This window comes from Malus sylvestris, chromosome 10 (genome assembly GCF_916048215.2).
Source record: "Malus sylvestris chromosome 10, drMalSylv7.2, whole genome shotgun sequence".
Taxonomy (NCBI): domain Eukaryota; kingdom Viridiplantae; phylum Streptophyta; class Magnoliopsida; order Rosales; family Rosaceae; genus Malus; species Malus sylvestris.
Genome location: NC_062269.1, coordinates 1,463,414 through 1,489,267, shown reverse-complemented (window position 1 = coordinate 1,489,267; position 25,854 = coordinate 1,463,414). Strand labels below are relative to the sequence as shown.

Below are 25,854 nucleotides of genomic sequence, written 5' to 3'. Positions count from 1 at the left end.
GCAATATTAAAAAAAAAAAAACTACAATATACGACCAAAGCGAAAGATTAGCCAATAAAAGAAGAAAATTGAAGCCAAATTATTTGGTCACATGAATGATTCCTTTGCCATCTCATGGACTTCCACCATCTTGAAACAACACATGCTTTGCCAACTCATGCCTCATCATCCCCATTAAATTGTGCCTATAAAATGAATGAGAGGTAAAGGAGGAGGATGCACACTAAAGACACGGCAAGGAAGAAAGAAAGAGGAAGAAAGATGAAAGAAAAGAGAGGAAGAAAGATGAAAGAAAAGAGAGAAAGAAGAGAGAAGAGAGAAGAGAATAGAGAGAGCTATCTTTTGTATTCTTATTATTCTAGATTATAAATGAAAGCATCATTGTTGTCCCGATGACGTACTCCAGTCATACTAACTATAGAAGAATCTCATAAATATTGTGTCTTATTTACTTTATGTTCCACTATACACTGATTTTACAACACAACCCCATTTTTAGTAGCATTATTATGGATGAAATGATTACAAGGCCACCTCTTTATTAAACATCCAGCTAAACTTAGCCGGTTGCGGACCCATCTTCCGTGCTCGCTCATCCGCCCGTTCCTGAAGCCTTATAATCCTCGGTGCCAGCCCACAGAAGAAATCCTGTGCACTTGCACCCTCCGCCGTTAATCCCTCCCGCTTCACCAACTTCCACCGTCTGATAAAAAACTCCAAGATATCCGCGTAATAGTCTGCTGTGTACACGCTGATCCGCTGAGCCACCACCGCGAAGTGCTCGAATATGTTCGGATCTTCCCCGTCGTACATAAGGTGCGTCGGCATCGTGATCTTCTTCCGCATCATGTCACCGATCGCCACCATTGCTCTGGCGGGATCCACTTCGATGAGCTTCTTTATGATCTTGGAGTAGGAGTAGTAGGCATTCTCGTGGAGCCTCTCGTCGGATGTAATGGTGCCGCAAATGCACGCTGGATCGTCGCCCTCTTTGGCGAGCCGAGCTGTGTTGCCATGCGATACGAACGTGGCTCGCTCTCGGAACGACGTGTACACGAACGCCAAGTAGGGGATAAATTTTTAGTTGTGACGGGAATACAAGTGATACACCACATGTTTTAATAGGAGTAGTAGGAAATTTTATTTTTTAAGTTATTAACTTTTTAGCACACATTTTCTATTATTTGTATAGTGACACGTAATGTACCACCCGTGTACCGATCACACTATCTCTCCAAATAGGGATTGTTCTCTGTCCTTATATCCTAAAATTTAACAAACAAAAAAAAAAAACTAAAGAGAATTATTACGAATAACTATAATTGCAATTTAGACAATTACAAAAAAAAAAAAATTATACCCAATTTTTGAGTTACTGTTTATCTATAGTGTCCCGACGAATTTGCCCTCGCAACTCTCATTTGTTTCTATCTGTCTTGCTTGGCTGGCTTAGTGAAGAGACATTTTTGCCTTTGTTTTCCATACGTCCCCCATCGTTATTTCGTCTAATTCGACAGTCTTCTTAGCTACTTAGGGTTTTCTTTCTTCGTTGTCTTTCTTGATTTGGGTTTTTCTTTTCTTTTTTTTGTTTTGCTCCTTCTTACTTCTAATCATGTGTTTCTCTTTGGTGATCGTTGTTTCTTTCGCTTAAAGACTGCGTGGTTTTCGTTGTTTAGGGGATTTGATTTTCTCTGCGATTTGTCGTTGAAGGCCGTTGTGCATCTGTTTAAACCTAGCGTTTTTTGTGGAAACCAATAAATTGGTTTCCAGGCCTTCCAAAGTTGTGGTCTGGGGAATACAATCCACAAATTCCAGTGAACCAAATAAGAAATACAAACAGAATCATCAAGAAGTAGACGCAGGAAACCATACCCAAAACAACAGTTACAGTTCTCGGAAAATTTCAGATTTGTTAATGGACAACAGCAAAGAAAGAATCCGCTTTTAGCCCCCAAATCCACGACAACACTGCAACGCACTGCAAATCCAAATCGTGAGGGTTTCTCCAAATCGATAAAAATCCAAAAACCCAAACAAAAACCCAAAAACAATTATTTAAAATATACATTGCCTGAGTAAAAGCCCTCGCGCAGCTATCTGGAAAACGCCACCTGCAAACTGGGCTAAAAATCAGCCAAAATTTGGGACAGAAACAGGAAATCCCAGACGGAAAAAAAAAGAAGACAAACACAATGGATTGTATTCCCCCGCCCACAACTTTGGAAGGCCCGGAAACAAATTTATCAGTTTCCACAAAAAAACCTAGGTTTAAACAAATGCACAACGACCCTCAATGAAAAATTGCAGAGAAAATCAAATCCCTTAAACAACGAAAACCACGTAGTCTTTCCACGAAAGAAACAACGACCACAAAAAAGAAACACATGATTAGAAGTAAGAAGGAGCAAAACAAAAACAGCAAAACCCAAATCAGGAAAGACAACGAAGGAAGAAAACCCTAAGAGCGAAGAAGACTGTTGAAATCGACAGAATAACGATGGGGACACATGGAAAACATAGGCTAAAATGTCTCTTCATTGCGTTAACCAAGCAAGACAGATGGAAACAAATGAGAGTTATGAGGGCAAATCTGTCCGGACACTATAGATAAACAATAACCCAAAAACTCAGTTTTAGCATAAATAACTAGAAGAAGCTTCGGCTACTTACTTTCATCGGTCTGCGCTTCTTCACAAAAGATTGTTGCACTTCGTCCTTCAAGTAGTCAATGTTTTGTGAGAAGGAAAACTTATGCATGTGGTTCAATAAAAAATTTCTTGCAGAATGGTACCCACTTTCTTGGAAATTCAGATGTCTCGGCAAGAGATTCAAAAGTAAGCATGGCAGCACCATCGTCAGACACATAGCAAGAAACTTTATCCGCGAGGCAGTCTACAGCAAGGATGAAGCAAAGAAGATTTTAAGCCAGATCCCTTGGCAAAGGGAGCTTGCTACATGTCTATGAAACTAGATATTTCTCTTCATTAAAAAAAAAAAAAAGTTTAACAGAGAAAGTAATAGAAATTTTGCTTTTGAATTTAATTTCTAACAAACTTCATCACAAAAGTTTAAATCTGAATTGTTTTACCATATAAGCTATCTTCCGAGTACCATATCCCCACGAGAACCGTTTATCGAATTTGATATCGAATTCACTATCTAGAGATTTGAACCTAGGATTTTCCACTTTTAAATGAAGAAGAATACTACTAGATTGTAGTACTGCGTAGAAATAATATGAAAAGAGCAATCTGTCATTTTAAGAATTTAGGGAAACTGTTGGTTTTGAAAACCCAAGGGCGCAGTGGTAGAAAGGGAGAAATGGAAAGTTGATTTCTGTGGGAAAAGGATCTTCTCCTGGGATCTTATAGATCCCGTGATCGTGACCGTTTATCGTGCATCGTGTGGTCAGAAATCATTTCAAGCTTTAAAATTTAAAATTAAATATAAATAGTACTTGACGAAAACTGACCACACGATGTACAATGAACGGTCACGATTAAGGAATTCCTAGGATCACTAGGAAAATGATCCGACGAGGATCCTTTTCCATTTTTGTGTGTTTGAAATGAATAGAAAACACCTAACAAACGAAACTAGTTACAAACAATTATAAAACAAAATATTATTAGGAATATGGATAGAAAAGCCCTTCAAAATATGTGAAATCCTGTCCCTGGATTTCACTGTTATAATCTACGTATTTGTATTATTGAGGTTTTATATTATTTTTCGGGAATTTATATTAATTTATTTGAAATTAGGTTTTAATTAAACTAGTTATGAGGGTAGAAGTTTGGAAATTAATTATCTAAAATCCGTAGACCTTTCGAGGTCACGATTTATATTTTCGAATAGATCTTAAAGCCACGAGCGCATAAGCGAAAGCCGTTTGTGAGTCCGGATTATAAAGGTATAGTTACGGACATGTGAAGTTGTTCTACTAAACTATAGTTTTTAAATGAGTTAAACCCCCCCCCCACCATGTGGGAAATTGGGCCGAGGAGACACTAGTACAAAAACACGTTTGCGCGACGAAAACTTGCGCGACGCCGTCCTTCATCGCGCAAAATTTTGGCGCTAAACCAAAAGAATCTACCGCTTTTTCCCAACTTTGCGCGACGCATGCCCGCCTACGTCGCGCAAAGTTGTTTTGCGCGACGTAGGTGGGCATGCGTCGCGCAAAGTCAATAACTTTTTTTTTCATTTGATTAGGTTGGGAGGCAGAAACTGCATATCCAGTTGCAACAGCTACCTCCATCGCCTATCTCTCTCTTCGAAAGCGTCGTCTGCGGCGGAGCCGTGGAATATTAGGGAATCAGTGGCGGAGTCCTTGAGCGACTCGGAGTCGACGAAGGATTCGAATCGCTGGGAGAAGAGTCGGGGGTCGTAGCTCAGGTAACCGTCGTCGTCGAACGGGCGAGTTGACCTGATAGTCGGGATCGAGTTGTGGCACCGTAGTGGTAGCGCCGATGAAGACCACCGTAGCTTCAACGAAAGGAGGAGTGCGCGGTGGAGTAGGCGCTGAGGAAGCGGTGGCAGGCGAGAGTCCCATCTTCAGAAATGATGGATCCATCTTAAGAGAGAATGATAGATCCTGGACAAGTTGAGAAAGGAGGCGAGAGTCAGTGGTAGAAATGAAAGGTAGAGATTTAATCTCCATATAATAAAAAATTAAAAAATTAAAAATAAAGAAGACTTTGCGCGACGTATGAGTACCTACGTCGTGCAAAGTCTTCTTTTTGTTTTTTATTTTTTTGTCCCCTTTTGATTTTCTTTTGGGGTTCTTGTATTGCCTTTTTCTTTTGTGGTATCCACTTGTGTAAATATTTGAAATTGACGATCAAATTAGTTCATTGTATTCATATAGGGTTAAAGAGTGTAGTTGTATAACATAAGATTTTATGGTATCCACTTGTGTCAATGTTTCAAATTGACGATCGGATTGGTTGATTGTATGCATATAAGGTTAAAGAGCGTAGCTATAAAAAATCATCAAGATCAGAGTTAAAATAACCGTTAAATAGTGATTTTTCGTTTATATCCGTTGAAATGTTTTGTCCCATTACTTGATCTCTGAATTTTATTTTTTTTCGATTTTTGGCGTATATGATCTCGAAGCATATACAAACCAGTTTGATGGTTGGATCGTTGAAACTAGTTTCGTACAATGCGTATCCCATCAAAACATTAGATTCACTAACACTTAAAGTTTATTTATACTTTCATCAAGTATAACATAAGATTTGTGGTATCCACTTGTGTCAATGTTTTAAATTGACGATCGGATTGGTTGATTGTATTCATATAGGGTAAAAGAGCGTAGTTGTAAAAAATCATCAAAATCGGAGTTAAAATAACCGTTAAATCGTGATTTTTCGTTTATATCCGTTGAAATGTTTTGTCCCATTACTTGATCTCTTAATGTTTTTTTTTTACGATTTTTGGCGTATACGATCTCGAAGCATATACAAACAAGTTTGACGGTTTGATCGTTGAAACTAGTTTCGTACAATGCGTATCCCATCAAAACATTAGATTCACTAACACTTGAAGTTTATTTATACTTTCATTAAGTATAACATAAGATTTTATGGTATCCACTTGTGCCAATGTTTCAAATTACGATCGGATTGGTTGATTGTATGCATATAAGGTTAAAGAGCGCAGCTATAAAAAGTCATCAAGATCGGAGTTAAAATAACCGTTAAATCGTGATTTTTCGTTTATATCCGTTGAAATGTTTTGTCCCATTACTTGATCTCTGATTTTTTTTTTAATGATTTTTGGCGTATACGATCTCAAAGCATATACAAACAAGTTTGACGGTTGGATCGTTGAAACTAGTTTCGTACAATACGTATCCCATCAAAACATTAGATTCACTGACACTTGAAGTTTATTTTACTTTTATTAAGTATAACATAAGATTTTGTGGTATCCACTTGTGTCAATGTTTTAAATTGACGATCGAATTAGTTGATTGTATTGATATAGGGTTAAAGAGTGTGGCTGTAAAAATTCATCAAAATCGGAGTTAAATTAACCGTTAAATCGTGATTTTTCGTTTATATCCGTTGAAATGTTTTGTCCCGTTACTTAATCTCTATATGTTTGTTTTTTGCAATTTTTGGTGTATGCGATCTCGAAGCATTTACAAACAAGTTTGACGGTTAGATCATTGAAACTAGTTTCGTACAATGCGTATCCCATCAAGTTCAATGATATATATATTTACAAAGTAGATTTTAATTTATTTATTTTGTACTTATAACACTTAAGAAATTGAATGATATATATATATATATATATATATATATATAATTATTGTGGGTTTTTGTTAGCAAAATATATTTTTGTGTGGTTTATTTAAAAAAAAAATTAATTTTGAAAGGAGGAAAATCATATTTTCAGTAATTTTTATAATAATTTTGTTTTTTGAAAAAATACTTTGCGCGACCCCTTTATGTGTACGTCGCGCAAGCAAAACCACTTTGCGCGACGTCAAATTGTATAACTACGTCGCGCAAGTTGTGATAAATTTGGCGGTACAACAGTGAAAAATGGGCGCTCTTTTTTCAATTATCCCCGTAGATCCCAGATCTTGAACCCTCCCTCCCAAATCTTGAACCCTCCCTTTTTTTTTTCCTCTTAGACCCCAAATCCCCCTCTCTTTCTTTCCCTATTTCTTTCCCCGTTGACCCCAAATCCTGTCTTTCCTCTTGGGTTGTCGAACCCAGACCTTGAACCCAAACAACAGGCCACCACGGGAATCTCGAAGCCGACGCGAATCAAGTCCCAAAATCAAGGTAAGGGTTTTTGATTTTCGATGGGTTTTTGCCACAAATTTATCTGTTACCAAATTTCTCTAATTCTGTAATACATTAGTTTGAGATGCAGCCGACGCGAATCCCGTCATTCCTATAATCCCATATTTATTTCAAAGTATTTAGATTTCTGTAGCGAATGTATAGTTATAATAACTTATTTACAACTTAAAATCTAGGAATCAGACGCTGTGAATGCCGAGTTGCCATCTAAACTTGCAAATTGTTGCTGCCATGAGGCTTGTTATTTATTTCTTCCTCCTGTATTTAACTTTAAACCCCAACAACTGGACCACTGACCCTTAGTGGAACAGAGTTGTCCTTGCTGCATTTCTTCCTCCTGTATTTAACTTTAAACCCCAGGGTGAGTATGATTAGTATCCTTTACATAAACACATAATACCATTTCAGTTTTCTACAAATTTTTATGGAGATTGCTGGCATTGGCTTCATGGTGATTATGATCATTGCAAGTTCTTTAATCCGATGTGAATAAGATGGCTTGATTATGTCTATTAAAACTACTTATTGGAGAAAGGTGGTTTTGTGTTTTTCTGTTCTTTTGTTTAGTGGTATTCTCTCTAGCTTATTAACTTGATTACCACATCTATGTTAATTAATAGCTTATAGTCCTACATATTTAGGTATAGTTTACAAGATAAATTTTGTTTCTTTAACACCTTTGTATTCCATGTATTTAATTTGATGGCAGTAAGTATTGAGCCACGTTGGGCCACCTTTAATAGGGATAGATGTGGTTCCCGTATGTTGCAACGAGTGAAGCTGTGATATATTCTTGTCCTTGTATCCTGTTTGGAGTTCATCTCCTTGTTTCTATGTCTACACTTGTGTCGTGTTTTGTTCCGAAAAATTGTTGGAAGCAGAATACCGGGATTGTTTATTGTTCACCCCCTTTAGTGATTCCTGGTAAACCATCAGTTGTCAATCAGCTTACCAAACTTAAACATGAACAAACACCTTGGCTAGTGTCCCGGGCTACAAATCTTGTCGTACAAATTATTAAGTTTCTGCACTGAGTTTTGGAGTCGCTAACGGGGTTGTCATTGAGGAGATCCCGATAGTATTATCGTGCTGAACCTTTTTATTAGTTGTGCTGTTGCTAAGCAGTAAGTAAGTATCAAGAACACTATTTATTAGCTTTTGTCCTTCTGTATTCCAATCCATTTTGTCCTCTCAATATTAATCTGTTAAAACAGAAGAAAAAAAATGAAAAAAATTCTGTGTTCATAAGTGTACTCATGACTCAGTGAAAGAGTGTGAAGTGGGTGTGTAGAGTTATTCCTTGCAGCCATCATCTTATGTTTGAAGTCCAAATTATGTTGCGAAGAAACCTTTGTTGAGGTTCATATTTGGATTTAATATTTAGATGAGCTTAATTATGATGAAATGCCTGCCATTGAAGTCCAAATTATGTTGCGAAGAAACCTTTGTGTGCTGTTTCGTGACTCTGCTACTGGTGACCTTGCTCAGGTTCATATATATGTGTGTGTATTTTGAAGTTCATCCTTATTATAGATTGATTTGTTCCTCCTTTGAAAGATGGTTACAAGATATTAAAGTTTACTTCTTTGTTAATGTAATGGTAATTGACAGGAAAGATTGAATTGCAAGGACCAAAAGATAAGTGAAATCTTTTATGTCAGGGGTGATGGCACTGAAAGTTTTACTAGCACACGCTCGTACATTGAGCTACTTTTTACTTTTTTCTTGGTTGACAAGCTTGGTTGTGATCCCTTTTTATTTTCCAGCACGCTTTTTACTTTTCTAATGAGTTATTGATGAGCTTATTTGAAGAAAATGGTTTCGATGTTGAAGAACTTGATTTGTGCTGCAAACAAGTTGAGAATCGGTCAACGGAGTTAGTTATGAATCGGTAAACGATCCTATTTTCACTAGGGTTGTATGCTGAACCTTTTTATTAGTTGTGCTGTTGCTAAGCAGTAAGTAAGTATCAAGAACACTATTTATTAGCTTTTGTCCTTCTGCATTCCAATCCATTTTGTCCTCTCAATATTAATCTGTTAAAACAGAAGAAAAAAAATGAAAAAAAATTCTGTGTTCATAAGTGTACTCATGACTCAGTGAAAGAGTGTGAAGTGGGTGTGTAGAGTTATTCCTTGCAGCCATCATCTTATGTTTGAAGTCCAAATTATGTTGCGAAGAAACCTTTGTTGAGGTTCATATTTGGATTTAATATTTAGATGAGCTTAATTATGATGAAATGCCTGCCATTTCAATTTATCATTTTGCAAAGAAACATATAAATGCGACTGCGTTTTAAATTTTTAGTACCATTTTCTGGAATCACCATTATTGCTCTAATTACTTATATTACTTTGGTTGCTATTTTATTAGTTTCAAATGCAAGAAAGGATTAGTTTCTAATGTTATATTTTTATGGTTCATAAAGTGTATAGATGTCGCAGTTGATCACTCGTCGTCGGAGTGTGTCCAATGCAGCTCCTGCATTATCAACATCTAGTGCTCCAAGCGTGAGTGCTCCGTTGATTGGGGAGCCTACACCCCTTACGGAGGCTACTCCTACAACGTCCCAGGTGCTCGTATCATCAACGTTTTTTTTTATATTATTGACGTGAGGTAAAAGTATATTAATTTTGAAATTTTATACAATTTATTTTATATTATTGATTAATAAAATTTTCTTAATGTTTTTTTTTCTTTAGGAGGGTTCTAAGTTCCCACATATTGACCTGTTCAAGCATGTTTACGTTCATCCCAACAATGAGAACAGTGACCAGCTTTATGTAAGTATATGTAATTGTTATTTTTCTTATTTTTATGAATCGTTCAAATATTATTTATATTTTGTTATTAAACATTATATGTTTTTTCTTTATTATTACAGGATGATATGGTGGAAAAGAGCAATGCTATTCTCCAAGAAGCAACATCGCAGCTTCCCCCAGACACCCCGATCGAGGACGTCATTGTACCCAAGGATGCAGATGTTCAAATTGTGACTGAGGTCTTGGATCAGAAGTTCGGTCGTCGTCATGGTAAGGTTGTTCGGTGTACGGGGAAGGCAGGGGTTCGTGAAACGGGTGCCTCTTCTTCCAGATTGTCCATAGGAGAGGTCAATTCCTTGAAGGAGGAAGTGACAACCCTAAGAGGTCAGGTTGCGGCCCAGGGCGACCACATTAGGGCCCAGGACGAGAGGATGAATATGATTGTTCAGGCCTTAGCGATGTCCGGCCTCCAAATCCCGACGATGCCAGCACCTAATGTTGCTCCACCTTCGACTTCCCAGCCATTTTGCCCAGACGATACCGAGTAGCATGATGTATTAAACTTAGAAAACTTGTAGTTTTTTATTTTTTTGTTCGGACAAACATACATTTTCATATATTCTATAATTATTTACTTTTTCTTGGTTTATTAATTATTTTTTAGAATTTAATTATAATATTTATTAAAAATTAAAAAAATAAATATAAATGATAAAAAAAAATAAATAAATAAAACTTTGCGCGACGCAGGGATCTACGTCGCGCAAACCCTTCCTTCTGCCTTTGCGCGACGAAGGTTCGTTTGGCTAATTTTTGGGCGACGTATTTTTGACTTTGCGCGACGATGGTCCTACGTCGCGCAAAGTATTTTTTGTACTAGTGAGAGGTGAGTAATATTTGTGGACCAATCAGAAAATAAGGGGAGGAACTCTTTGGAACTCTCTCTATTTTCTACTCCCAGATGATCTCATCGACTCCAAGTCTCAAGAAGGAAAAGGATTCTCAAAAAACTTAAATCCCCATAATTGTAAAATATTGAGGGGGGAAGTCCATACTCTCACTTTTGCTCTGAGGCAGAGTTGCAAAGGGAGAATCTCGCTTCAATTTGCAGCGGTGGTCATCCAATTGCAACAACAACAACAACCAAGGGTGCTAGCTAGTGGTGAGGTTTTTTTTTATAAATTTAGAATTCTATTGATCTGTATGATTGTGGTTATTGATATTTTTGGGTGCTGAAGAGTGTGAAACTGTGGGTCTGCCAAGTGGATATTTTTGGTTGAGTAGATAAATTCAAGTATGCTTGCAAGGTGCTTGATTTAATACCCAAGAGAACTTACGCTTAGTTTGTTCTATGAAATTGTTGTATGTGGATGCTGAAACTTAATTGTTAGTAAACAACCAAATGTTAATGCGGATCCTTATTAAGTTCTATTATTGATAAGGTTATTAAATTGAGTTAAACCAAACCACTATTTTGTTATATCGATTAACAAGTAAATGGTATTACCTTATGGATTCAGAGTTCTGTTATATGAAATGCTTCTTTCGTTACCAAGCATCTAGACCTAGAAGGGAATTCTAATTGAAATAACATCCTTGTTAATTTTGTGCTTATTTGAGTGCTTTTGGTTGGGGTTTAAGAGTTTATATTGTTTACTAGTATTTATATTCAAATTATTAGTAAACGAACCAATTTCTCTTAATATATATATATTTGCCGCATATACTTGTCAAAAAGGGGTAGTGGCAAAAGTGAAGAGGCAGTGTTTTAAGTTGAAAACCATTAACTTTACGTTGGTTTATTAAAGGATAGAGAAAGAAGGTTATGAAGCATAGGAATAGAACCTTACGATGTTGATTGCTTAGATGAGAAATAATATGTATGGTTACTAGTATGAAAAAGTGACTTGGTTTCATATATGTGTTTTTTTTATGAAAATGTGATTCTTTTATAATTGGCCATCAATCTATTTTATCAAATGTGAATTGATTCATGGTTTGGTAATATTTGTGAAAAGGTGATTTGAAGTGCATATTGAAATGTTTATGAATTGTGTCATAAATATACATTTGAAATGTTGAGAAATGCGAGGGCTAGTAGGGGATCGTTACCCTAGTGTCACGGGGTTAGGTGACACCGAGGCTGCACCACGTAGCAACGGTACATGGATGGTCCTGCTTGGTTAATCCACGTTAGGGGACCATACTATTTGTGGATCGCGCTTGGTTAATTCGAGTTGGGCGATCCTTATATCCTAGGTATCGCCATACAAATTTAGGGGTGATCATGCTTGGTTAATCCGCATTGGGTGATCACGTCCCAATAGTTGTAGGAGTGACTCTGCTTGGTTAATCCGCGTTGGGGGGTCACTACCTACTTGGTACTTTCTCAGGGGTGGCTCTGCTTGGTTGATCCGCTTTGGGGGGCCACTTCCTATTTGGTTACTTGCGTAGGCTTCGGCCGAACGACGTCTCTCTAGCTCTAGTTTTGAGTGTATCCGTGAATTTTGGCTTCGAGAACTTTGAGTTTGATCTAGAAAAGCAGTTGGATGTATGTGTGATTGATGGTTGCAAAGGTTTGGTATTAATTTCTTATGAATTATTTATATTCAAAGTTTATAAACTGTGATTGATGGTTGGTTTTATCATTATTGTCACATACTTTGTATTATTGTCGCTTATACGAGCTTTGCAGCTTATCCGGGTTGTTGTTTGCCCGATGCACCATTTCCATGATGTAGGCATTTATTTCACATGCGACGGGTCTAGGTAATTATGAGAAACCTTGGGATATTTTGTTTCCATTGAGTAGTCAGGAACCCGATGTTGTTGGATTCCGTTGAGCAGTGGTCTGGAATCCCTTCTACTCTGCGATTCCGTTGAGTGATGGTCCGAAATCGTATCCTGATTTGAATTCCGTTGAGTGATGGTCCGGAATCGTATCTTGATTTGGATTCCGTTGAGTGGTGGTCTGGAATCCCTTCTACTCCGCGATTCCGTTGAGTGATGGTCCATAATCGTATCCTGATTTGGATTCCATTGAGTAATGGTCCGAAATCCCCTTTGGTGCCTTGGTTCCGTTGGGTGGTCCAAAATCCCCTTTTCCAAAGATGTAGTCTTCAGCCGAGCTGTGTTGCTCTAGCCCCGCATTTGGACGTGTTGTATGTGTTATTGATGATGTGATGGTTGGCATTATGGATTGATGTGATTATGGATGATGTTGGTTATGGTTATGGTAATTATGATTAGACTCGTTGAACTTTATGACTAGTGAATATGATTGTGTCAATGGTTTCGAGAATCTTGTTAATTGAGTTAGAAAAGATGTTGGACTTCTGAGTGACTCTTTCGGGATTTTCTACGATTCGATTATGATTTCATAAGGTATGAATTTAGAAATATGGAAATAATCGTTGTTACTTTGATCAAATTAATTAATTAATGCGGCTAGAGAATGATTTTGTGTTTCGTCGGTTCTTAAATATGATGTATGTTGTGAATTGCGATATCATGATGAGACATAATGATTTATATGTTGCATGGGAGAGAAATCATGTTTTCATGGGGGTTGGTTATATAGCCTGAGTCCAGGAATTACATGTTGTCAGGTTATAATAAATGAGTGAGGAATGCTATGCTTTTCTGCTTGAACTTAGTGGAATAAACGTCTGATTTTGTGATAAGTGAACTACGAATTGCTTGATCCCTATTGAGGATACGTAGGCAATCTAACGAGGAGGTTAGATGCAGCCATAAAGTAAACGAAAAATTACTTTGAAATTCGATTCTCGAGTTGTGATTTGCAATATCCCGAAGGCGGGATATGTGAGATATACGAGTATTTGGTGACGTCACATGTCGATCCTGGACGTATGTCAGGATCGGGGTGTGACAAAATAAACTTCAATTGTTGGATTCTCCAAAGTAGTGTTTTCATTCTTCTCTTCTCCCTTTAATGGTTAAATAGTCTTATTTATACTACTACAAAATAAAATCCTACCTAGAAAATGTCTTCTAAAAACTAGGAAACATAATAAAATAAGATAGTTAGGAAATAAAAGGTTTCATATTTAAAATGCAATTTGGACTGCAAAGAAAATCCATCTTTTGACCAACCAAATCAACTCCGATTTGGTCCCAAAATGTCTTTTTTTTTTTTTTAAAGCTTGAGACGTCCCTAACAAATCCTCAGAATGAATCTTTCTCAAAATATGTCATTTTGACCTTTAAAATACCTAAAACGTAAAAAAATGTCAATCTTTGAAAACTGTGCGCTGGGCCTTTATTTCATTGCCATTGTCAACCTGCATGGTAGAAAAATTTGAATTTTTGACACAATCATCTTGAAAGACTCACTAACATCCTTCAATTAAAACCACTCCAAAATTCATCCATTTGATCACATTTTACTCCAAAGAAAGTCGAATGTCCTACATTGAAAATACATAACAAAATATCAAAATCCTATCAAAATAACTAATAAATTATAACTAAGATTAGGGTGAAATAGATAGTATAATATCGACTCAAGCAATGGTAAAGTAGGCGGCAAGGATCAGGTATGTAATGGGTTCTTCAGTTTGATTATGCCTGAAGCAAGCAGGTCATTGGGTGATTTGGTGTAGGGTTTATGGTTTTGGGTAGCGGGCGGTGCCAGGGAGCATCCGGTGCTGGTGTTGAGGTAGCAGGGGGTGGCAGGGAGGTTGGTGCTAGCGGCTGCAGAGGTTGAATTTCAATCTCAATATTAGGGGACTCATCTAAAATCTTACTGATGGCCTCACTTATTTTACAAAATGGCAGTCTTTGTCCTCCCTTCACTGTACATTCCTTCCCATCTCATCGTTAGCCTCCCATCCACCACCCCTTCTCCCCTAGCCACCACACTAATCCCGCAACCACCACGCCACGACCACCCCCTCGGGCCCAGCCCCTCCATAACCCTTTCGTGTCATTGTAAATTTTGTAAAACAATTTTTTTATCAAAATAATGTATGTAGTGAGAGTATAGTTTCTTTTTGTCAAACGACTCTCGACTGTCATTACACACTCAAAGCACTTCTATATCAAGATTTACCACAAACTTACCACACTGAGACACAGTTTTTACATTAAAAGTGCTTTTAAAAATATTGTTTACCAAACTATCTCACAACTAGTAATTCTTACAACACAGCAGAAGCAATTTATTTTTAAACGCACAACATTACCGTAAGTTGATTCTCCTTTCCAAATTTGCAAAAACCCTCAAATCCATAACAAAACTTATTCAAATAGACATCAGATAGATATATAAATTCCTCCATTCTGCAGGCAGATGATCCACCAAATGGACCTAATGGACTGTATTGCTTTGCTTTGATGATCCATAACCAAACTAGTTTTGCATAACAAAACTAGTTTTTTTCCTCTAATTCTCCATGCAGATGATGCACCTAATGGACTGTCCAGAAAGCATCAAGTCGAACGCTTTGTTGATCTCAGCGAATGGGACCGAATGAGTGATGAATTTCTCCACTTCCAGCTCCTGCAAGATTAAACAAGTTCAGTCTTACCACATTGCCAGTTTCGAAACTAACTAGTTGTGCAACAAATTCACAAGAAATATCCAACCTAAAAGCTTAGGCCTTTAGGCAAAGGGCATTATACTTAAAATACGAAAAATTAGGGTGGTTTCGGGAACTTGGTTGTAAAAGAAATATACCTTGTTCATGTACTTCTCCACAACACCTGGTAGATCGGTGCGGGGCTTGTAGTTACCATAGAAGGTACCCTTAAGAGTCCTCTCGTTCAAGAAATTCATTGGATGGGTTTTGAATGCATCATCTTTGTTTGGCACACCAACAAGTACAGCGAGACCCCAACCCTAAATTTAGAATGAAAAAGTATGATTTTATATTCTGATAGCAATGTTGTTGCATATTCTAGCATCTTAGCTGATTAAACAACAAAAAGTGGTTTAGAATTACTTACATCATGAACACATTCAAATGCAGAGATCATAGCCTGGATGCTTCCGGTGCACTCAACACTCCTATCAACTCCGCCGTTGGTCATCTCAGCAATCACCTTTTAATCAAACTCAAATGTTAGTCGCTAAGAGCTGATAATCACTAACACTAAATGGGAGTGTTGAAAATAAGAGAAGCACCAAATGGGGGAAACGGGAATGCTTTGCTCTAATCAATCGGACACAAACATATATCAAAGAGATTTCTGTAACTAACCTCTTGCACAGGTTTGTTATGATCTTTCGGATTCACGAATTCATTCACCCCAAACTTCTTGGCTGCCATAAAGTATAGAAATTATTTAGCGAATGACATCTCAACCAGACATGACGACGCGTAACTAAGTCCTTAATCGTTAAATAGATGTATAATCATATTGACTGACCTTCCTCAAAGCGACTGGGATTCAAATCAACACCGATGATCCTTGAACAGCCAGAAACCCTTGCACCTTCAGCAGCCTAAAATGTAACAAGATGACCAAGAAAATCATTACAATACTCCAAACTATCCAAAAGAGCCATAACAGAGGAGCAATAAGAATGACTTACAGCAAGACCAACAGCTCCCAATCCAAAGATGGCAATAGATGAACCCTTTTTCGGTTTTGCAACATTCACAGTGGCACCAAAACCTTCACATACACCAACAGAAACAATTAATTGATTACTCCAGGAAGAAAAGTTGAAAAATCCCTAATTTCTGATTCCAAGTTTTTAACTGTCAAAATGGGAGAAGTCTTTCGAACCTGTGCATATTCCGCAACTAAGAACACAAACTTTGTCAAGGGGAGCAGCCGGGTTGATCTTAGCAACTGAGCCAACGTGACAAACGGTGTATTCACTGAAGGTAGAAGTACCTACAAAGTGATAAATTGGTTTTCCATCCTTGGAGAACCTGGACTGGCCATCATTGATCATGGTACCCCTATCAGTATTGATCCTCAGCAGATCACACATGTTGCTTTCCTCCGACTTACAGTGCGCGCACTCCCTGCACTCCCCAGTGAACACAGGGAGGACATGGTCACCCGGCTGGAGTTCGGTTACGCCCTCACCTACGCTTTCCACAACTCTAAACACAAAATGTTAAGCAAACACAATTTAGACAAGTAAACAAACTGCGTAAAATGAAAGCAAATACTAAGTTAATTACAAATTATGTAGTTTAATATTCAGAGATGATGCACATACCCTCCAGCTTCATGACCAAAAATGCGAGGAAACAGCGGTTGTTGTCCCTGTCACACAACATATATGTTTCAATTCCAACAGCTGACATTCTAAGCACGAAAATGCCATGTATAGGATTTGTCATCACATTAGATTTAGCACTCAAAATCATGGTTAACTTCACTAATCAATTGTAAGTTATGGACTAAGTACTATAAACATATGAAGAATCATGCTTAATGATGTAGTTATCGATACGCAGATATTAAAGTAGAAAATGGCATTCAAAGTTTTTACTTTGGCTTCCCAGAAGTAGACATCGGTGTGGCAAAGAGAGGTGAAGAGGATCTTCAAGCGAACTTCATGTTTCTGCGGTGGTGCCACCTCCACTTCCTCAATTGACAGTGGCTTCCCCGCTTCCCATGCCACCGCGGCTGCAACCGACAAATCCCAACGCGATTAGCAACAAATACATCGATAAAATCAGTATTTTTTCCCACAATTACCGTCAACAAGATCAAGGTTGACAACATGTAATGAAAGCTACAATTTATCGAAAAATAGAGACAAAAATTCATTACAGCAGATTATTCGGTCCGCTGCCAAGTTAATATCTTTTTAATCAATTTCGAAATTTTCGAAACTAAAATTTAACTTCTCATGAAATCCACGAAAACCAAATCCTCATCCTCATCATTACCAATTATAAACAATATTTCAAACAAAATAGAAAATCCCAAGCATCTTTATATTAAAAAGAAAAATAAAACAGCGGTAGGATCATGCATGATCAGAGTGATGAACATGACAATCTATCAAAGCGGTAAATTAATCGATCAATTATGATCGGTGCTTACCTTTGCATTTGATAACCTGACCAGCTGTAGACATTGTAGAGGATGAGCTTCTTTTTCTTGTGATGTTTGATGTATTTTTGCTATAAGTAGTATAATTGAGGATGTTCAAAAGACGGTGCGTTTGGTTTTGGATACAGGAGAAAGTGAATGCAAACTATTTATATTGGTGACAGAATAAAACAAACCACGTACGAAAATACCATTTTCCACCGAAGCTTTGCAGCCCAAACAAACTTCTCAGTGATCAATTCTGTGTACGCATCTAAGAAATCATCCAAGTTGATAGAAAAATTATTTATTTAAACTATATTTTATAAATTATATGATATTATTGTTGATAATATTATTAAATTATTGATTAAAAAACTTATTTTATATTGATGACACATTACATAATTTATAAATTTAATCTAAAATTTTAGTTTACTTGGTTACTTGATTAATAAATCATATAACTACTTTTGAAATTTTGAATTTTTGAAGTTTTTATTGCTTGCAAACTCTAGTTTTGTAAAACCAAAACCGCGAATGGATTTGGACCACGACCGTTTCTGCTTTTCAGTACCATCGGCGCCTTTGTTTCCGCCAGATTTTGCGACGTGGCTAACATTTGATTATTTCAAGGCACGTGGCGGCATAGGGATATTGTTTTTAGGGGCCATATTACCGCTTTAAGCGTGCTCAAATTGGAAAAGGGATCATCTCCGAATCAATCAATCAATTTGGACTCTTGAAATTTAGTCCAACGATTACAGAGAGTCATTTTAAAAATTATAATAACTTTAGCCGTTAAATCAAATTTCAAAGATCTCGATTAGATGATTGGGTCGAAGGGATCCTGAAGGATCTATTTCCCTCAAATTGTATGGCATGGGTAGGGGTGGGCGATGTGCGGTTCGGTGCGGTTTGAAGTCAAAATCAAAATAAAATCAAACCGTTTGGTTCGGTTTGGTGCAATTTCAAACAGTTTCAATTTGGTTTTTGAGAAAAAAAATGTACAATTTAAAATATACCCATATTTATGCATAAGACGGTTTTATTTTCCTCATATATTAATTAATGAATATACATCAAAAACAGCAACAATAATGCAGCATGTTGATGCACAAAACCGGAGGTCTTGGAACAATGTAAATTCGGCCGTGAATCTGCATGAAATGTAAATAACACAAGATGTATTATGGTTCACCCCAAGGTTTGGGTTACGTCCACACTGATTATGTATTTATCTGAGGCAGAGAGAGCTTTGAGAGTGAGAGCGTTGAGAAGGGGTGAGGAGCCTTAGGAATTGGCCTCCTCTAATTGTGAGGGTGATGGGTCCTTTTATAGAATAAGGATTTATTACATATTTACCCCTTCCTTTATCACATAATTACATTTAAGTCTCCCGAGTATTTGTACGAGGTCTAAATACGGAGGCCCTAAATATGGTATAAACAGTAGCCCCCCAAGTCTTCAGTCAAGAGAGTATTTTGGCTGGAGACTTGAAATTCAGTCCATGTGTGGGCCGAAGTAACTAGATGTTGTCTTGAATTGATGTTCGATATGAGGCGATGCCCAATTTGAAATGATGTTCAACTATAAGTAGCACATGCTGCGAGGCTGCTCGGCTCGTGGCTTATGTTGCCTTGGTTGGCTCGGCTTGTGGTGTTGAAGGTGAGGGAGTCCTTTTTATAGAATAAGGGCTCGTTCCTCAATACATGAATGATGGGCTAGAGTTGATGCTCGCGGCGAGGCGGGTGCTCAGTAGGCGGCGATGCTCTCTAATGGTGGTGAGGGAGTCCCTTTTATAGAATAAGGGCTCGCTCCTTAATACATAAGTGATGGGTTAGGAGTGATGTTGGCGGCAAGCCGGTTGCTCAGCTGGCGGCGATGCTCTCTAATGAAAATGAGGGAGTCCTTTTTATAAAATAAAGGTTTTCTCTTCAGTACATGAGTAATGGGTGTTCTCTAATGATAATGAGGGAGTCCCTTTTATAGAATAAGGGGTCGCTCCTTAATACATAAATAATGGGCTAAGTCCCCCAAGTATTTTTCATGAGGCCCAATTGAGACCCAATGTATGGTACATAATGTAGTCCCCCAAGTTTTCGGTCAATAAAGTCTGTTGGCTGGAGACTTCAAATTGAATCCATGTATGGGCCGAAGTGACGGTTGTTCGGAGACGGTATTTGTATACCCTACACTGAAGCTTTGTAAGTGAAGCTTTACAAGTGAAACTTTGAAGCTAGAGCTCTGTAAATGAAGCTTTTGAAGCTGATTGACATGAGTGATGCTCATGAATGTTAACATGAGTGATGCTCATGGATGTTGTCATGAGTGATGCTCATGAATGTTAACATGAGTGATGCTCATGAATGTTGACATGAATAATGGTCATGAATGTTTATGTATGATTGTTATGAGTGATGCTCATGAATGTTTATGTATGAATGACATTAGTAATGCTCATGTATAATTTGGAGTACTAGGCGTACTTTTGATCACCTTATTGGTGGCATGAAAGGGAGCACAGGTTGTACATTTCATCACTTAGTTGGTGGCATGAATGGCTAGTTGCCAAATTAGAGTATGGGTTGTACATCTCATCACCTGGTTGGTGGCATGAATGGCTAGTTGCCAAATGATATTAGAGTACGGGTTGTACATTTCATCACCTGGTTAGTGGTAATAGCAGCGGGTTGCCGAATAATTATGGAGTACTGGGTGTACTTTTGGTCACTTGGTTGGTGGTAATAACGGCGGGTTGCCGAATAATTGTGGAGTACTGGGCATACTTTTGAAGACCTAGTTAGTGCTATTTTGGGCTTATGGGCCTTCGCCCTCTACACAACATTCCAGCCCATTTATTTTGGGCTTTGCCATTTTTTTTTTACTGCCCTCTGATGGGGTTTATACAGATGTCTCCGAAAGATAAGAAAAATAAATTACATCATTTTAAAATAAGCAAAGTAAACCACATCACTCCGGTAGGGTGTTTATTCCTTGTTTTTGCCTGTGTTTTTCTGCTGCACTCTCTCTGTCTCTTCATCTGGCAGACAGAAGGAATCATAATAATATGAAGATCTTTTGCTTTTCTTCTTTTCTCTTTTCCTTTTTCTTTTCACTTTCTGCTTTGCTTTTGTATTCATTTCTTCCCTATTTCTTTTTCTGCTGTCTAAAATATTCTCTCAACAAAGCTTGTACAGCCCACATTTAGCCCATCTTCATTTTTTTTTTCTAACATCAATCATTGTGTTCAAACCAGATTAGGTTTAGCCGACCGTGAGGACGAGGATGGCATCGATGGGGGATCCAAAATAGTGTTGTCTCTGCCTTCCCTCAAGTACTTGGATCTCCGCTTCACCAGGCCCTGATGCTATTTTCCGTATCAGAGATGTTAGCAAGTCCACCTACAATTAAACCAATTAAAAGAGAACAGCAGCTGAATCAGACACAAAGCTTGAAGAGGAAGAAGTGGCAGAGAGAGCAACGACAGAAGCGACGGCGACTGAGGCAGCTAGAAAGCCCGGCTTCTTCATCAGCGGAGAAGATGGGTATTCGCTAGCTGGATACTTGGATGGTTGGACCTAGAGAGCCTGATCCAAGCTTTTGCTTTCTGCTGCTGCTGTTGCTCAGTCGAAGGAGCCACCCTCTTGGACGTAGCGGGTGTCCCAGTAGAGGGCATAGCCATAGTTGTAGGTGTTGCAGCTCGACTCGTCCCTCAACATCTCATTTTGCTGCTGCTGCTGAACATCATTCAACATTTAAGTCCCAAGTTCCAAGACCTTTTGGTTAGTTCTGATTACTATCCGATGAAACATGGTTCATCACCGCTCGATCGGGCCATCCAAAGGACATGGGGGGCCTAATTCAGTGCAGCGCATATGATCAACGTGCTCGAAATCGGTTATGGACCCCGAGTTACAACACGAAGATCGGCGTGCTTCGCCTTCATATAAATATGACCCTTTTGTGGCCTCTCTATCCCATAGCTAGCTAGGTTTCCGAAGACCAGTGTGCTAAGCAGAACCAGCAAAGAATCAACCATGCTTGATGGAAAAAGTTTCAACAAAACAAAGAAGTACAACATCCCCCTTGAGAGAAAGTGGATTGGACTTCGAACGACGATTGAAGTTTTAGCACCATGGTTTGCCAAGTTCAGAGAGCTGGTGGTGTTTGTGGATCGGATTTGAAAAAATTCGAAAAAGCAGAGTTGGGCGTTAGAGTTGGGTGAGGTCGGCTGGGTCAGGAGGTCCGAGTAGGTCTCATTTGTTGAAGAGGCAGACCTCTACACTTACCTCTCTGCCCTCGTCGCGGTTTTCTTAGCTCACCACATCTGCCTTGATTGGGTTGGGCCTGAGCTCCTCCTCTGCTCTGAGCTTCTCGAGCCGCTCTAACTCGTGCTTCTCCACGACGGGGTCGCGGCAACTGCTTGATCTGATCCAGCCCCAAAATCACCAGCTTTCTGGAGGGGGTCTTGAACAGAAACGCCAATATCATAAGCATTTCTGATAAAATCACTACGAACAGCAGCTGAATCATCTGTCTGGTGTTTTTGTTTTGGTTGGTTGTGGGGAAAGGCGTGAGTTCAGAGGCAGAGAGAGATGGCTCTGTGTCTATTTAAGATTTTGATCTTTTCTGTTTCTTTCTCTCACTAGAAAATGGAAAACGAAATGGGTTTTTGGGTAGTTGGAGAGTTAAGAGCTACCAAAAACAGTGGGAGTGGGAGTGGGAGTGTCTCTGAGTGTGGGTGTTGGGTTTCTGCAGACTCACGGCAGACAGTGTGAGATTTGATGAAAAAATGAAAGAGAACCGACATAGTTTTTTTGTGTCGATTCCCACAGACGGCGCCAAATGTTGATGCACAAAACCAGAGGTCTTGGAACAACGTAAATCCGGCCGTGAATCTGCATGAAATGTAAATAACATAAGATGTATCGTGGTTCACCCTAAATTTTGGGCTACATCCACACTGATTATGTATTTATCTGAGGGAGAGAGAGCTCTGAGAGTGAGAGCGTTGAGAGGGGGTGATGAGCCTTAGAAATTGGCCTCCTCTAATTGTGAGGATGAGGGGTCCTTTTATAGAATAATGACTCATCACTTATTACATATTTGCCCATTCCTTTATTACATAACTACATTTAAGTCCCTCGAGTATTTGTACGAGGTCTAAATACGGAGGCCCTAAATATGGTATAAACACAGCAAAACTGCAGCAACAAACAGCGGCAAAACTGCAAAAAAAAAAGAGGAACATAAAATCTAGCAACATCTAGATGTCAATCTTCCTCAAATTAAGGGATTAGACTTATTAGATAATCCCATGGAAAGAGGAAACATAAAATTTGTCAACATCAATCACCCCATATCATCTAATATCCATATGCAGCATCAGTCATCCCATATCGTCTAATATTGCAGCAAAAAACAACAGCTAACATGTACCAAAACTGCAACAAATGACAACTACTAAAATTGAGACAACATCCAATGCATTAATGGGTTTTGACTTTTGAGTTTTGAGAAAGAGATGAAGATGAGTTTTAACTTTTAAGGAAAAGATGAAGATGAGTTTCAGCCTTCAGGACTCGAAGTGAAAAATTGGATGATAGTCCAGTAACCTAGTTGAACTAATTACAAGTTTAAAACATAACATGCAGTTTCAGTTTTGGTTTTGGTTTTGGTTTCAGAGCTGATTTGAAAACCCAAAACTGAAACCAAACTGTTTTCTTTGTCGCAGTTCAGTGCTGTTCGATTCGTGTTTCAGTTTCGGTTTTCGGTTCCAAGTGCCCACCCCTAGTCATGGGGTGTAGCATATATAAAAAAAATCAGATATATACCGCAATGATAGCTTTGAGGCCTCGTTTGGCATGTTGTATAAGATCATCGAATAGTACTAATAATACGAAACGGGTGTTTGATAAGTTTGGTATTAAATAAGCACCGAATTATTTAATTCGGCCTCACCATTTTAATACCCTTCCCACTTGCTTCATTATCCCCTTTGCAACCTTGGTATTATTAGTCGGACTCTTGCCAAAGAAAAATCACACTCGCCTTTCTTAGACCTGTCTTGCCATCTACTCTTGAAGGTCGCCTTTCTTAGACCTGTCTTGCCATCTACTCTTGAAGGTCGCAACCTCCGATTAACACCAAGCAGATACGAACAAAGATCCAAAGGTAGCTGATCGAACGATCCACACCAAGTAGATACAAACAGAGAACTAGAGGTAGCAGATTGAACCTAAGTAGGCACCATGACCTCCGTCTTTGGCGTTGCAACCTCCGTTTCTGGGCATCGCGACCTCTGTTCCTAGGCATTGCGACCTCCATTTATGGGCATCGCAATTCGAATATCTAGGTTTGTGACTTCATTGCTCATTGATTCTGTTGGTGTGTGGGGATTAAATTCAAAATTAGGAGAGATTTCATGTGGATAATGGTGTAATGGCTATTGGGTTTTCAAAGAATGTATTTCTGACGTGGACTAAGGTCTCAATGGATATAAGGAAGCCAACGGTGGGATACGACGAAACCAACGGTGGCAGTGCCACTAACTGGGTTCTTTCTGCATTTGACAACTTTGTTTTTTTTTTTTCCTTTTCTTTTTCTTTTCCATTAATCATCAAATTGGGTTCTTTTTGCATTTGAGAACTTTGTTTTTTTGTTTTTTATTCTTTTTCTTTTTCATTAACGATTAATTTTTTTCTCTTAAAAAAATAATAGGGTAAATTACATAGTAACCTCTCAAGTTTGAGATCTTACACAAACCCATACAACATCTTTAAAATATTTCACTTTCCTACCTCACGTACAATTTTATTTCAAAATAATACATCTGTTACATTTTTCATCCATTAATCCGTTAAGTGCTGACGTGTTTGCCAAATATGTGCCACGTGGCCAAAAAAAATTTAATTTTTTTAAAAAAAAAAACCTAAATCTTCTAAATAAATATTAAAAAAAAACTGAAGCCTTCCCTCATCCTCCTGTCTTCTCCTCACAACCCCTAAACCCATATCCGGGTATCCCTCATCTTCATCTTCTTCCCTGTAACCCAGAAAGAAAAAAAAATAAAAAATAAAAAAACTGAAACCTTCCCTCATCTTCCTCTCTTCTCCCCACAACCCCCATACCCATATCCCCCATCTTTATCTCTTCCCTGCAACTCAGAAAGAAAAAAAAAAAAAAAAACCCTTCAGTTCGTTTTTCCCCCGTCCTCCTCTCTTCTTCCCCATCTTCATCTTCTTCCCACTGCAACCCAGAAAAGAAAGGGAAGGGAAAAAATAAAAAAAAAATAAAAAACCCAAATCGCGTCTACCCCGCCATCATTGGGTTAGTAAGTGGTATCGGGTGCGAGGGCGGGTGCAGGGGCGGGGGTGGGGGGAAGACGAACTAGGTTGTTTTTTATTTTTTTTTTTGGGTTGCAGGAAGGGGTTTCGGGGGAAAAAGATGAACATGGAGGAAGGAGAAGGGGAAGGAGAAGGGGGAGGGAGGGTGAGTGCGAGTGCGGGGAGAAGACGAACTGGTTGCAGGAATGGGGATCTGGGGAGGAAGGGTCGCGGGTTGGGGGGTGTGTTCTGGGTTTCTAGTTTTGGGGTGGGGGACGCAGGTGGGGTGGGGTAGGGGGTTGGGGGTTATCATTTCTGGGCTTCTGGTTTGGGGGGGGACGTGAGTGGGGTGGCGTGAAATCTTGTTCCTGGATTTCATTGTTATAATCTACATATTTGTATTATTGAGATTTTATATTATTTTCAAGAACTTATTTTAATTTGTTTGAATTTAGATTTTAATTAAACCAGTTACGAAGTTTGAAGTTTGGAAATTAATTATTTAAAATCTGTAGACCTTTTGAGGTCACAATTTATATTTTTGAATAGATCTTGAAACCATGAATGTTTAAGCGAAAACCGTTTGCGAGTCCGAATTATAACGGTATAGCTAAGGACATTTTAGTAAATTTAAGTGAAACTTTCTAGAAGCCAAGGACTTCCTTTTTCTTCTTTCCTACGTGAAAAACCAAGGGGGTTGCTGATTCTTCTACCCTTTAATTCTCCTTCACTCCAAAAAAATTCATGGAATCATAACTTTCTTGTACGGCAACGAAATCACGCATGGTCGAAGCCTATGTATTCATAGTAAAGCGCTCTTCCAATTGATACCAAACCTATATGTTGGAATCAAACGTGCCTATATTTTGAAGCCTAGAAGCTTCGACGGCTTTTGTGGTTTTTTCG

At 38.4% G+C, this 25,854-nt stretch overlaps 3 protein-coding genes across 5 annotated transcripts; 1 reads left to right on the top strand and 2 right to left on the bottom strand.

The window, feature by feature from the left end:
* Positions 1 to 241: 241 nt before the first annotated feature.
* LOC126586856 (stearoyl-[acyl-carrier-protein] 9-desaturase 6, chloroplastic-like) lies at positions 242 to 1,074 on the bottom strand (the record flags this gene model as incomplete). The annotated part of the gene is made up of 1 exon (XM_050251825.1): positions 242 to 1,074. A coding segment is annotated over one exon (552 nt), but the record flags the coding sequence as incomplete, so codon positions are not given.
* Positions 1,075 to 6,563: 5,489 nt separating this feature from the next.
* On the top strand, positions 6,564 to 10,244 carry LOC126586142 (uncharacterized). Of its 3 annotated transcripts, XM_050250848.1 has the most exons (6): positions 6,564 to 6,809; positions 7,007 to 8,318; positions 8,442 to 8,721; positions 9,259 to 9,403; positions 9,533 to 9,613; positions 9,715 to 10,244. In XM_050250848.1, exons 4-6 carry the CDS (start codon positions 9,266 to 9,268, stop codon positions 10,141 to 10,143), a joined length of 648 nt encoding a protein of 215 aa, XP_050106805.1. In that variant the 5' UTR covers positions 6,564 to 6,809; positions 7,007 to 8,318; positions 8,442 to 8,721; positions 9,259 to 9,265; the 3' UTR covers positions 10,144 to 10,244. The 3 variants fall into 3 exon arrangements, with proteins under 3 accessions (XP_050106805.1, XP_050106804.1, XP_050106802.1); XM_050250847.1 differs by lacking the exon at positions 7,007 to 8,318; XM_050250845.1 differs by lacking the exons at positions 7,007 to 8,318; positions 8,442 to 8,721.
* A 4,451-nt stretch (positions 10,245 to 14,695) lies between these two features.
* LOC126586136 (alcohol dehydrogenase 1) lies at positions 14,696 to 17,798 on the bottom strand. The gene is made up of 10 exons (XM_050250839.1): positions 17,633 to 17,798; positions 17,073 to 17,209; positions 16,797 to 16,843; positions 16,352 to 16,677; positions 16,155 to 16,237; positions 15,989 to 16,064; positions 15,820 to 15,881; positions 15,566 to 15,661; positions 15,297 to 15,458; positions 14,696 to 15,119 (listed from the first exon to the last, which is right to left on the bottom strand). Exons 1-10 carry the CDS (start codon positions 17,664 to 17,666, stop codon positions 15,003 to 15,005), a joined length of 1,140 nt encoding a protein of 379 aa, XP_050106796.1. The 5' UTR covers positions 17,667 to 17,798; the 3' UTR covers positions 14,696 to 15,002.
* Between the last annotated feature and the right edge of the window lie 8,056 nt (positions 17,799 to 25,854).